General features: G+C 39.6%; 1 protein-coding gene across 1 annotated transcript in view; it reads left to right on the plus strand.

Annotated features, from left to right (window-relative positions):
- Positions 1 to 14,282, plus strand: part of SLC6A2 (solute carrier family 6 member 2) — a 79,928-nt gene that overhangs the window by 33,408 nt on the left and 32,238 nt on the right. The window contains exon 4 of the mRNA XM_009276731.1: positions 1,321 to 1,558. Coding sequence (XP_009275006.1) covers positions 1,321 to 1,558 — 238 coding nt within the window. The remainder of the gene's footprint in view (positions 1 to 1,320; positions 1,559 to 14,282) is intronic.

Genomic DNA, 14,282 nt, shown 5'->3' on the forward strand with positions numbered 1-14,282 from the left:
GATGTTGTGGGGGACCGTGTCAAAGGCCTTACAGAGGTCCAGATGGATGACATCTGTAGCCCTTCCCGTGTCCACTGATGTAGTCACCCCATCATAGAAAGCCACCAGGTTAGTCAGGCAGGACTTGCCCTTGGTGAAGCCACGCTGGCTCTCTCGAATCACCTCCCTGCCCTCCACGTGCCTTAGCACAGCTTCCAGGAGGATCTGCTCCATGATCTTCCCAGGCACAGAGGTGAGACTGACTGGCCTGTAGTCCCCCGGGGGTTCCTTTTTTCCCTTTTGAAAAATGGGGGTTATGTTTCCCCTTTTCCAGTCAGCGGGAACTTCTCCGGACTGCCATGACTTCTCAAATACAATGGATAGTGGCTTAGTAACTTCATCTGCCGCCAGTTCCAGGACCCACGGATTATATATGCCAAGGTAAAGCAAGCTTCCTGAACAATTCTGGCAACGAACTTTTGTTCTGCTCTGACATTAGTACCAAAGCTTCCTCCCAAACCATTGGAAAATGTGCATTTTCATGAGGAGAACATGCACTCTCTGGGGCTCTCTCGCTAAAGGCACCCTCCAAGCACACTTCACAGTATGCAAAAATACAAAACAAATGTTCAAAGTCAAAAGGGAATGCTTACAGTGGGGATTCTGTAATCCTGGGGAGATAATGAAATGGTTTGAAAGTCCACACACAGTTTAGCCCCAAGCTTGATATACACCAAGATTTACTGGCATGCCCAAGAACCACTTGAGCCCCTCAGTGGAACAGCAGAGACTGTTTCATGCATGTTTTGGACCTAGTTACAGGCTGACAGAAGCCAATCTGGAGAGTAACAATGGGAAAGAAACAGGAGAGGCATCGGTGTCTGTTCCAAACTAGCTCAGGGTGGGAACGCGAGGCATAGGGAAACTTCACTTAAGTCTTGAGCTTTACTTTTCCAAGAAAAGTTGCCAAGGACTCTGACATTATGAAGATGAAGTGAGTTTCACTCCTAACATGGGCTTGCAATCTTCTGCATTGGAAGCAAATCAGCAACAGAGTTGTACAACAGCAAATTTTGACATTGCATTGCTTAATTCCATTTTCTGGCAAACAACTAGATTTGCTAAAAGCCAGTCATTTTCCAAAATCATTAATGTAATTTTTTGTTTTAAGGTCAGTGACACTGTGTCCACATGTGTGTATGTAAATGTCAAAAATTCCTTTTATTGGTCTGAAGATGTAAAATGAATTTGCAACCATGTATAGCTGAGTTTAACTACAGTGTTTGCATAGACTGTTGCATGTAAAATGCAATGTATAATCTAGTTTTCCTTTGTCTTTAGGTGTAGGCTATGCAGTGATACTCATAGCTCTTTACGTGGGTTTCTACTACAACGTTATCATAGCTTGGTCTCTGTATTATCTATTTTCATCATTCACATTTGAGCTCCCCTGGACAAACTGCGACAACAGTTGGAACAGCCCAAACTGTACAGATCCCAAACTCTTCAATGCATCAGTGCTTGGCAATGGTACCAAATACTCGAAGTACAAGCTCACTCCTGCAGCTGAATTTTATGAGTAAGTGTGGACTTGACTTTGCTATTTATTAGAAATTCTATGTCTAAGAGCGTTTCCTCCGGAAGGTAAAATAGCTTAGCATCCAGCCCCTAAAATAAGCATAAGACTAAGGTTAAAATGCAGTTGCAATGTTGATCTGTATTCCTGTGTGATTAAGACTCTTGCCTCTGCAAGCTTTAGTTTTTCCAGTACAAATGCAGTACTTGCCACTGAGCAATATGGAATTGGACCAGACAAATCCCCCCTGATGTTCCACTTTTATTTGCACCAACTTTGCCAGGGCAAGGAAACACAGCAATATTCTGACAAAGACAACTGCATGTCAAACTGAGCTGACTTCAAAGCTTTAAAATAATCATTTGTTCAACAGACTTGGCCTGTTTCTCCACTTGCAAAGTATCTCAGAGCAGACCTCTGTTTACTCAGCTGCTTCAATAGTTCAATGAAGTGAGATGAAACACTGAGCATGGAGGAGAGCACCACAGTTGTAGAAAGACGGGCTTTTTCTAATTCCTAAGCAGAAGAGCATTCTGCAATATGGGCCAAAACAGGCAAAGGCACACTCAAATCAAACACTTGGAATCAAAACCAAAAAGGTATATAAATTAACAACTGAACTATAAAACAAAGATATCAATCTGTGTATAAATAATTGCATTATGGACCTCCAAGGGAAAATAGGATTTGATTAGGATAAAGAAAGAAGGGTGGGCATCAGGCTAATTGAATCAGCTGTTGAATTAATCTGAATAATCAATTAATATTTCTGTGTTGGCAATAGAAGGGTATCAGGGCACACACCTGCTGAGCAGCGAGTCCTACCCTGTAGAAACAAAGGGACACCACTGTTACCATAAATAACCTAGCGTGTGTTACACCATGCCTGGTTATAGTAGGGATCCTGACGTCTGTGTTTATAGCTCTGAAACATTTGTGGCTGCTATTTGTCCTCTGAAGACAGCACAGTGAAAGATCAGTAGTGATAAACTGTTGGCAGGGGTTTGGGTAAACTAAACTCAGTGCTTTGAAAACAATAAGGGGGGTTGAGTTCAAAGGAACTCACTACAATGGCAAATAATGACAGCTAGGAAATCTACTGCCCTTACAAAGACAATATGTGATGTGTTCATAACTCAAATGGAAAGAGAGATCATTTATAGCAAAAGGCTATATACGCATGTAGTCAGTCAGAGAACCTGACTTGGAAGTGAACGATAAGAAATTACACATTCAGCATCCTCAAACAAAGAACTGCATTATTACAGAACTTCCATGTGACCAGCATTTAAAAAAAGGTTTTCTTTATAATTTTCTTGTGCTTAAGCCTTTGTAAAGCAAAATACAATCCCTATATTCTTGCTTTGCTCCTTTATGATTTGAAGTGGTTCTACACATTTTCTGTTACCACATCATGCTTGGGGTATGATTTTGAATTTGTAGTGGGTGAGGTAGTGGTAGAATCTATTCACAATGTTTTGATTTAGTTCCACTGATTTGGGGAACAGCTCAATTTGTGATTCTGTCTGTACACTGAAACTTCAAATATTAGGGTTCTTTCCTTACCATGAAATAGATTCAAGGTGCAGTTTTCAGAACGTAAGAATAAAAAGGGAATTTGACATTTCATTATGCTTTGCTCCTTGAATTTTAGGGCAGTAATTAAGTCCCTAGGCCCTGTACTTATTAGCAACTAGATTATATTGCAAAAATGAGAAGAATAACCACTCAAGTAACACAACCTATAACATCTGCTTCCCCAGCTGTAAAAACAGGGAATCACAAGGGGCATTATGTTCACTTATTCAATATTTGGATTAGCTCATCAAGTCCAGCTGTAAAGCTCAGGTGTGGACCCAAACTTGTGCAAAGTTTTAGTGTATTCAGATCCAACCTAATAGAGACAGCCCAATTCAGAAAGCAGTTTCTTCTATCAAATAACCTAACTCATTCCCATGTTCTTTTTACAACAGGGAGAGCTGAATCTTCTGATTGTAGAAGATTATTATCATATTATCTGCAACAGGGTCAGGAAATAGAAGTGATGATGTAATGTTAAATTTGCATCAGTATAATGAGTTTACAAAATGATGCACCATTTTTGGATGCAGTATACCATTAAGTAATAGTTCAAGTAAGGGTCTTGACTGGATACATTCCCTCTGAAAACCCCTTCAAGTAAAGGCTGAATATTCCTTTAAGAATACTGGGTGTCCTTACACCATATTGCACTACTGCTTGAATGACTGCTGAACTTGACCAAAGTGTTTGTGTAGGAATCACACCTGATTCTTCCTGGTAGATAGCCATTAGTCACTTTTAACCCACAAATCTTTGCCAGAGGAGAACTACAGTTCCTGACAGATTAGTTTGTGTCAGGTCAGTCTATTCCTTACAGCCAGAAATCCTAAATTATCGACTGGATAGCTAATTGATCCTTCCTCAATAATACTGTGGATGAGTAAAGAGTTTTTAAGTAACAGCATCATGAAGACACTGGTTTCCAAATTCCATGATCATGTTTACTTTCTTAAGGTTTGTACTGCTATCCAGTGTTGCCAGATATTAGCAATAACAGAAACAATTACTTTTTGGGCAATAGATTTAATATGGCAGATTTCAGATTTTGAGTTTTGATCAGTTATATAGAGAAACAAGGAAATAGAGCAGCTACTTTTATACCACAGGGAAATCAAACTATGCCACTCAAACTTCAGTGGGATACCTATGGAAGCCCAGCCTCTGCACTAACACAAGGTATGATAATTAGTAGTATTAAGAGAGGGATTGAAAACAGCAATAGTGCTGGTGCCCACTGTAAAAATATCATAGAAAGGGAGTGATTTTGTCAGTGCAGGTTAAAATAAGTTCCATTATTCTCCTCAGTAGTACCAAGGCATAAGGGAGACCGCCCAGTTTGGAGTATCTGGGGCCATGTTTTCAACCACTGTAACCAGCATAACAAGAACTTTGTGTTCTGTGTTACTGGGATGCACTGCAGCTTATGGAAAACTTAAGGATGCTAAATGCCCAAGCACTTAAGTCTTCAGCCTCAAGACTACATGGGAAGCAGTACAGCTTGAACTTGGTTCTCTAGGTTGTATATTTACATCAAGAACGTAAACGCAAACTTTTGCCTTCTGGCGGGCAAGCTGAACTGGAAGCAGGGAGACCAGAAACACCAAACATCTATTTTCCAGTTGAAGAATAACTGAAAAGAGGTACTTCCAAAATAGGCCACGAGCAGAAAGCTGGTGTGGTTACCCTTAAGAGAAACAGACACCTCTTCTCTTTGGGGCACGATTCCCTCACACAAAGCTGGCCTGACCATGAATTTAGAGTAGGTTATTTCCTAAAACCATGCAGCTGCCAGAGCTGACTCTCTATTGCCACCAGCACAGGAATAAACTGTAGGAAGAGGTGGGAGTACTGCGATGTGGCAGTTCACCTAATACTTCAAGAAAGGCACCTCGAAGTTCAACAGAAACATGCTGATTCTCACCACTTACACTGAGTGAGAGAAGGGAAAACTTGCTAAGAATCTATGCCAAATCTTTCAGCTGTTCAGTGTTTAGGGGGGAGGGAAAGCAGAGAGAAACCTCTAAGCCTCAGACTTGGAAGAAATCACTTCAAATTGCAATTTCCAAGCCAAGGCAGTGACAGGCGGACTTTGACAAACATATTTGGCTTTTGTTTTCAAGCCTTAAGAGTTGGGCAATAATTCAGGTTAAAGTGGTTCTACACTTAGGCTTTCTAGAGCCTTTTACTAAGATACATTTTACTAAGTCTGGTTTTCAGTCATTCAGGCTTAATTCAGGCCAAGGTGCCACTGACGTCAACAGGACAGTTGCTTACAACGGGAATATAGGATGGAATGGGATCTCTACAATACCTCATTAGAGATGGTTAAAATCAATTATAAACTATTTGTACACTGCAAACTTAGCAAAGCAAGCACTCCAAAATCTGATAACAACTGGTGCCCTTCTGCTAGTAATAGTCAGTCATAAGAGAAATCCAGTTAGGAATAAAATGTCAATTCCACATTTCTTTGGAGACGCACACTACTGTAATTACTTCCCTGTTCATTGGTTTGGAATTAAACACACAAAATGCAAAAGACCTTCTATCCTTTCAACATGTTAAAATAAGTCATTATAAACATTTTTTTGGAAGAACACAAGTGCTTCACTGCAAAAAAAGTTCCCCTATCTACTCCATATCACTCCTATTTAAATACTTCATCTGAATACAGACGTACTTTATATTTGTTCTCTCCATTCTTGTGTCTGGGAAAAGTTTGTTACCATCTTGCTTTCATTTATGCTGACAATTAAAAAATACCCTTTTGGAGGAACAAAAGCACTATTCTTCTCACGAGGTACTGTGCTTGTAAAAAATCATCATCTGTTGGAGGAACAAATCCTGGCAATTTTTTAAACAAAATAGTGAAATTGTCAACAAATGTATTGAGCTACGGCTATTTTCCTCTCATAGTACTCTTTCTCAGGACTGTAATCCATTCTTTCTGCGTAAGAAAAAAAACACATTTTTACGGGGAAATTTTCATGCCAGACTCAGTAAAGGAAATTCACAGAATTCACAAGTCTGCCCAGATGTAAGTAACTGCAAAAAGCTACCTAAGAACAAGGAATAAGACAATGTTCAGTCACAGCAGTCTACGTCTATCATATTTATGAACACAAAATTACGAGGAGTGTGTGAACTGAGAATATCCTGAGAAAACCCTCACCCTATACAGCAAAGGGAACTTTTATAGTCCAATAGGTTTGTGCTTTGGGGTACAAGTCATAGAATCATAGAATAGAATCATAGAATCATTAAGGTTGGAAAAGACCTCTAAGACCTCTAAGTCTTCATAGGAAATACCACCACAGACCAAAGGGTCCACATAGTTCAGTAGCACGTCAAATGGAGTGATCAACGTTATGTGCTGCAAAGGAAGATGCAGGAACCTATCCCCATAAAACAACTGTGGAGCAACCTCTCCCAAAAGAGAGAAAACACCATTTCAAAAGTAAGCATAAGCAATTCTGCTTATAAATGCTTATAACAACTGAATCAAACAAGAACTAGTGAGAGTGGATAGCCCTATATTCTGCTAATCACCTCAGGTAAGAAAAGACTCTAAGCTCATGCTAAAACATGATCAGCAGTTGTCAGTAATATACCACTTTCCTGGACAACAAACCTCCACTGAATACATCTGAAGCTTCTTGAAGAGGTTTCTTCATGCAACACCCATACCTTATAAACTAATTTGAGAGTTTGCAAGCAATGAGAAACTAAGAACCTCTCTAGACATCTAGACTTACTCATCTTTTGCATCTTAATTGAAAGGAAAGTTGTCAGATGTTTCTGACAGATTTGCAGTTGAGTAGCAGTCATCTGCTTACCTTCACAGAGATCACGCAATCAAAGACCAACAATAATTCTAGCCAGGTTCTGTACCTTCACCCCTAGAAAATCCCCTGAATATAACAGAAGAACTCCTCTCATTTCAGTGGGCTTAGAATCAGGTACATTATTAAATACTTTACATGGGAAATTTATGGCCACATTGCTGAAAGAGCAGTAAGAAAGCTGCTTTCGAAATCAATTCTATATTAACTGCACAGGCATATTTAGGAAGTGTTTGGGTGCATTGTTTACACATCCATAGCCTGAGACTAACATTTTTACATCCCTACACATTGTATATTTACTTTTTGACTGTGTTGACTTTTTTGGACTCAACTAAGTAACTCAATCTTTCTCTTTTTGACTCAATGCCCAGAAATTTCTGGTACAAGTATTTATGTGCATAAAATAAAAACAGCTATTCCACAGATATTTACATGCGCAGCTTTCAAATTTATTTTTCACATATGTTCACATCTTCACATTTGTTGACCATTTACTTACACAAAGAGAAAAGAAATTAAATGCGAGTACAGTGGAAGTCAATCCATGTAAGTGTGTACACATGTTCTTAGGCTTTGGACAGCTTTATGGAAATGATTCCTAAACCACTACACACCCTTGTGTAGTAAGTCCAGAAGACTGGAAGAATGACCACTTTGCCAATTTAAATTTGCATGGGGGGGTGTATGAGATACTGCAAACGTCAGGAGCTGCACATTATGCTGCACGCGATTGGCTCACTTTGTGCTAACTTGTAGGAGGAATTCTAACTGCTTATCTTTACATACAGAATCCTGTGTAGTTTGGTAGTGGTACCAGGCTCTGAGCAATAATTACAGCAGGTGAGGTCAGAGCTGCAGTACCTCCCCTATATTACCTTGCATTTGAAATCCTGGCAAGCAGAAGCAGAGCCTTTCTCTGTGGAACATCTCCACCTGCACATGTTGCTCAAGGTGTCGCACACAACTAAACACCCATTTATTTGTATTCACCTGTTTCTTATCAAATGTTCTCTATGACAGTACTGACATGGTATCACCACTAGTGTTTTATGTGTTGCTTCCTATAGGGGAAGTGTTTGCTCATCCAAAACTATCACATCTAAGCGTTAATCCATGAAAAGGTTACAAACTTAACCTCACTGTGTAAAGGACCCAGCATTACAACAAATGTCAAACCATAAAGTGAGCATTCATTCGTTTAAATGTGTCTGCAGTCCTCAGTTTGTGGCGCGTGGGCCTATTCCTATGGTTGACTTTCTTCTGGCAACTTTGTGTCTTTCCATGCAGCTCTTCTGAAATCAGTAAAGTTTCATGAAAGCTCAACAGCTTCTTTGGAGAGGCTGGGGCTCTTCTTTCACAACCCTCCTGTCTAGGGCAGTGCATGGCCCATTGAGAATGCTGACAGAAGCACCATTTAACTTGCTGACTAAGGGCTGGGGCAGTTGGGAGCACGTGTGCTCTAACTGCTTTGCCATGTATCCTCAAACAATAAACTTTTTTTCAGGAGTTTAGTATTCATTAGACCTACGGAGGGATGAAATTCAAGCGTTTCCATTCTATCTGCAAATCTCAATGTAATGGTTTAAAAGCAGATTTTGAAAATCTCTTTTTTCAGAGTGCTTTGCAGACTTGAATGTGCTGAAGTGCGGCACAAATAGCAAGGAAGGTCAGAATTATTAAGTTAATGGGAGAATTAAGCTGGGTAAAGACTTAAGTGAGTGGAGATAAACATTCTCAGTGAATGAAGAGTTTTAGTCCTAGTGGCCACATATAATTTCAGGATTATCGTGATTCAAAAAGAAATACCATTTCATTCAGTACCAATAGTAAATATGCCAACCAGGGTGCCACTGGTAAATTATCTTTCTGTAAGTGATTCCCAAATGTAGCTTTAAGTCCATTACATAGCTCCATTCTCCAACACAAGAGGGAGCTGAAACATCTTCAGAAAAGAAGATCCCAGACAACAAAGGTGTTGGCAAAAGACAATGCAGTATCCAACAGAGCTGCAGTGACTATGTCCAGCTGAACCCAAGCTGGCTGCTGCAGAGCCCCTGGCTGCCTCTGATGTGTGCCCAGCGCTCCAGGGCGGGGGGAGGTATGTAGCGCACATGTAGCACTGCACGTCAGATGGCTTGGCAACACTCTCCTATGTTCTTGGCTGTAGAAGAGCACTCCCTCCCCTGGAGCCAGGCTATCCTTCTGCATTGCAGTGATGCCATAGACAGAGCTCCTTACAAAGCACCCAGAGGCACCCAAGCAGCTCACAGCAGCTGCATGTATGGCAGAGCTGGATCTGAGCCAGGCTAACCCTGTTGCACTTTGCTGACTTCTTGTGGAGCCACCCTGCTATCTCTGCACTGCACCCCCAGCCCCAGAATTACAGTGAGGAGACACTGATGTTCAACCTGCATGGAGCCAGCTCAGGTCTGCAGGGTTTGTACCACAAGCTCCGTGCCACACAGCTGTGGATATACACCTCGTAGACACAAACTGCTGTGGAAACAGTTCAGCTGAATTTAAGCAGTGCTGTACCTGAAGTAAAAATACCTGGAGCCTGGCAAACTGTGTAAAAAGAAGTCCATCCACAGCTGCTTAAAGCAGATAACCCAACCTTCCATGGATAAAAGATGCAACTGTATTTTATACTCTGAAGGAAACTGGCAGCAATGACAACCAAACTATGGTTGCCCAAATATATAACACAAGAGAGGCATGTAGGAGAGCCTTCTAATTGAGTACAATTATCGTGCTTCAAATTGCCTTCTAAATTGAGTATGTAATTTAATTTCTATGGATTGCACACTGTATACACTGACAGTCCTTTTAGCATCTTCAATCTACAATTTGCATTAAGTTTCAAATCATAAAAAACTAGTCTAAGTACCAGAATAGGCAACAGAGCTCAAGAGACCAGGACTATATCTATTTATAACTTAGCCAATTTGCTGATACTTACTCTATGCAAGCCATTTGGGTTTGATCCCATAAAAGTGACTACTAACTTTTAGAAGTACTTGGAAGTTCTAAGAAGTACTTAAAATGTTAACTAACAAATGTATTTGTTAGTTAACATACTAATGTGCTGACAAGTTGATGACATTTTTGTAATCTGAACAAATCTGATACAACACATCTAAAAATTGTTCAGATGAATGACACCCTTCTATTGATCGCATCAGATTTAGGCAAATAACTTTTGCCTTTAATAAAAAGAGAAAGAATGAGCCTATGAAGCTGTGTAATCATATTTGGATTGAAACCTAAAATTATAATTGATTTGGGATTGAAAAACGAGGCCTACTCCAAGGCCTTTAACTTGATCTGCTTGTACAAAAGCTTCTAAATTTCCAAAATACAATCGTGTAAATCTCCATAGGGATGAATAATACAAAAGCCTCCGTAGAAAGTCCTTAGAAAGAACCAGTCTGACAAAAACATCTAGGAGAATTCTACACCTAAAACACTTACCTCCTGTTTTCTGGCTATGGATTAAATGTTTTGGAGTGAACAAGATACACAGTATTTTTCAGATCATGACCCGTGGCATTTCTTTTTCCTTTGGTTTGGTTCCCTGTTTATACTCAAATACTCACCACTTCCATAAAGAGTATGTTCTGAATTGCTCAGAGTGGAGACAAAGCAAAGGTTTATAATAATCCTTATTTTATAGATGAGAACACTAAGAGACAGAAGAATTTCTTGGTTCCAGCATCACCTATTATTAGAATGATGACTGGATCCTTCATTTACTGAGCCCCTCTGAGCAGCTGCCCTCCTGCCTCCTCAATAATTTGTCTTTAGTAGGGTTTATGTGTGAATACCAAACAGCTGGGCTTCCTGTTGGCTCTTTGCGATCTGACACCAAATTAAAGAGGATCCAAGTGCTGCACAAAGACAAAACAGAAGACAGTGGTACCAGCCAACAAATTGCTGTATGCTGATTTCAACAGAAGCAAACTATTTCCCTTTAGCTGAATGCAGTGCGGAAGTAAGGCAAGAATTGGTGCCAGAATTATTGGGTGACTAGGGGAATCTTTCCAGTAGAGAGCACAGGGAAGGAGAGGACCAGAAGAAATCTCCGAGAGAGAAACCAGAATCTCTGAATGCAGCTTCAATCTGAAATCCCTTCACATTCCTGCTCCTCTTGCAGATAGGCAGAAAGACTCTTGGGACCTGTATTTACAGTGATGTACAGTCTCAAAGTCATTGCAAATGTAATTTACACTCCCTTACATGGAAAGCAGTGTTAGCATAAATCAGGCTCCTTTGCACAAATCCCTGATTAAAAAAAAGTTCATTTCTTATCTCTAGTGCATGTTCTTTGATTCTAGGTGCTGTACTAACTAAATATTGCTAGAGCTCTGACTAGAATATCAGAAAGCTTAAACAATTTATTAGCTCTTCTTGTATTTTGCTCAGCATAATATAGTAGGTCCCTGTTCTACTTTCTGTCAGCTCCATCTGTTAATGTTTATTCTCAATCTTTCCCCCATAACATTTTCTTCTCCTTTTTGCATGCATTTCTCATCTACTTTTTCTTTTCTCAATAACAACAATCTGCAGGCAAAATACTAATTCCAGCTGTCTTACTGCCTCTGACTTTTCCTTTGACACAGAGTTGTGAATTATTAGAGTTTATTTTGTTAGCAGAATTGGACAGATATCTCTATACTTATGAAACAAGAATCACTTTCAGAAGCTTTCAGTTAAGACACTCCCAGTAGCTTTGGACATAATTTAGAGAAGTTGACAGACAACAGAGGCTGATACTAGTTGGTGTTATATTTCCTCTGGTTCCCTGGCTTAGGGATTTAAGAGAGATCAGTTTATGCCTTTTTTTTTTTTTTTTTTTTTAGATAAGTTTTTTTCTTTTTTTTTTTTTTTTTTTATGAGTGTACATGTCTTTATAGCATTGGGAAATGGGACAATCCTGCAGCTAGTGAAGACAACCCTCGATTCAGGAATGGACGTTGGCCACGTTGCATTATTCTGCTGTAATATCAAAAGGCTGAAAATTCAGGTGTTTTGACCTCAGAGCTTCCTGAACGGGGAATCTTGCAGTATCTCTTACTTCTCATTTTCCTCTTCGTGGCCAGTATAAGGGAAGTGACCAAGTATAATGTAAAGGAGCCAGTCAGGGATTTATCACTCAACCTTTCTTAACAGAGACAGGCTAAAAACAGCCTCAGCTGCTCCTGAAATAAGTACTCCTTGATGTGAAACAAGAATAATTGTGGCATAATTGAGCTAACTGGATTTTCTATAGCATCACTGATGTATGCTAACTTGGATGAACATGATGAATGCAAAGTTCTTTTCAAATTTGCCCTTCTCCAAAAAAATGACTGTTTCTCAAAGAACATTAGAGAGCTATATCCTTCAAACCAAGAAAGTTTAGTCTATCTAATACTTTGGCTGCTGCTTCTCTCCTCCATCTCTTCAGATGTCAACACATCTTAACCTAAATCACAGCCTAGCACTAGATCTTTTATACTTTATGGTGCTGCTGGAACAGAAATTTAGCTTCTAATACGTAAGCATTCACAAACTACTTCCCAGCAACCCTCAAAAAGGGCATCTTTCGGAAAGCTTCTATGACTTATCTTCAGAGGTCACAAAGAAAAACAAAAAAGAAAAAAGGAAAAGGGAACAAAACCCTCCAGAATTACAGCTCAGTAACAGCAGCTGTCTATGACGATTTCATTGCTTAGCTGCCCAGTTACACAGCTGTTTTGACTGATTACAAAAGTATTTTTCTCTTCCTATTTTATGATCCCTTACCCCAATTAAGGGAGCAGAACTTTTGGAATGGAGAGTCTCCTGAAAATCATGGGAATACCACATTTGAAATGGCAGTTCTGGCAAGTGTTCCTAACAGTAAGATGCATTGCTAGCTGCTTCTTGGAAAGCAAACACACAAGGAAGCAGGTTTCTTTACAAATCCAGAAAAATATTTGGGCAAGAAGAATAAAAAGTTAAATGGGCACAAAGAATGCAAGTTCAGATTCAGTTTTTCTGAGTAGGCATCTACACATCATAATCCAAAGGACTTTCTTTACAACATCCAGCTCTGATAGTGATAGCAGTGTAACTGTGATAGGACAGATTGCCAAAACCCTCCCAAGATCCTGGACAAATGTTCTGATCAGAAGCCTGGGAAGCTTTTCCCGGCTACACTTACCACTGCCCAAGCTGGTAAGTTTAGAATGGAATCAGGCATCCCTGCCCAGGATTCACTTACGCCTGTGGATCCTCTGGCAAATGATACTTTATTAGCAGAAATACAAGTAGCTTTCACTCACACTCTAAGCAAAAGTTGAATGAGACCTGCCTATTTATTTACATTTAATTAAAGATAATAGGTTTTTAGATGAGATAAAGAAGTCTGCCTCTATGTTTTACTGTTTCCACAGGTAACAGCTATATTGTTATATAGCTATATTGTTGTATAATAAGAGTTAAACTCACCTCATACTTTCTAAATAGGAGCATTCTCGAATATATGCCACAAACACATGGTCACTACCTTTTTAATGCCTCACTTGTTATTAGCCTTACAATGCAACAGAAACAGATCAGCTGCTTAATTTAGGAGGATGCTTTCTACAAGTATCTTTTATCCAACCTGGGATAAATCACAGAAACAGTCCAAAAATACAGCATTTCTTATCAAACAGGAGAAACTACAGAAGCAGAACTATTACAATTCTTAGTTGATCATATCTCGATGCTTTAGGAATCGAAAGGGAATTGTATGCAACTCTTTCATATTACTAGATCGTTCTAATGGGCCTTAATTTTCCCAGCATGTTTCTACAGTTTAAGTAGTACAGAGACATTTTTCAGTTTTCCCCATTTAAGTTGACACAGGTTTGCCCTGTCTTGGAACTTGCTCAACCATCTCACTCATCTCTGACTTGGCAAGACAAGTGCTTAAGTTAACTCTGAAGCACCATCTATCTAGTAAGAGATTGTACACAGACAGCCAATAAGGCTGGAATTATACTCCTGAGGATTTAGTCTCTACATGTCTGCAGTCATGCAGGGCAAATCACTCAGTACTTCAGTTTCTCTAAAATGTAGTTATCTTCATAAAACATGTCAAGTTTCTCCAGTGAAAAGGGCTTCTTTGATTTATTTGTACCATGATGGTGCTAAGAAAAGCCAACAGAGATCAACTTTCTATTTTATCCAAAAAGTGCATAGCAAATAAAAGGTGACAGAGAAAGGGGAGGAGACAAGGAAGGTCATGACCATTTTATCTGGATGGGCACTAAAACACTAAGACATTGTATCCC

The sequence above is a fragment of the Aptenodytes forsteri genome, unplaced genomic scaffold (genome assembly GCF_000699145.1).
Source record: "Aptenodytes forsteri isolate BGI_AS27 unplaced genomic scaffold, ASM69914v1 Scaffold33, whole genome shotgun sequence".
Lineage (NCBI taxonomy): Eukaryota > Metazoa > Chordata > Aves > Sphenisciformes > Spheniscidae > Aptenodytes > Aptenodytes forsteri.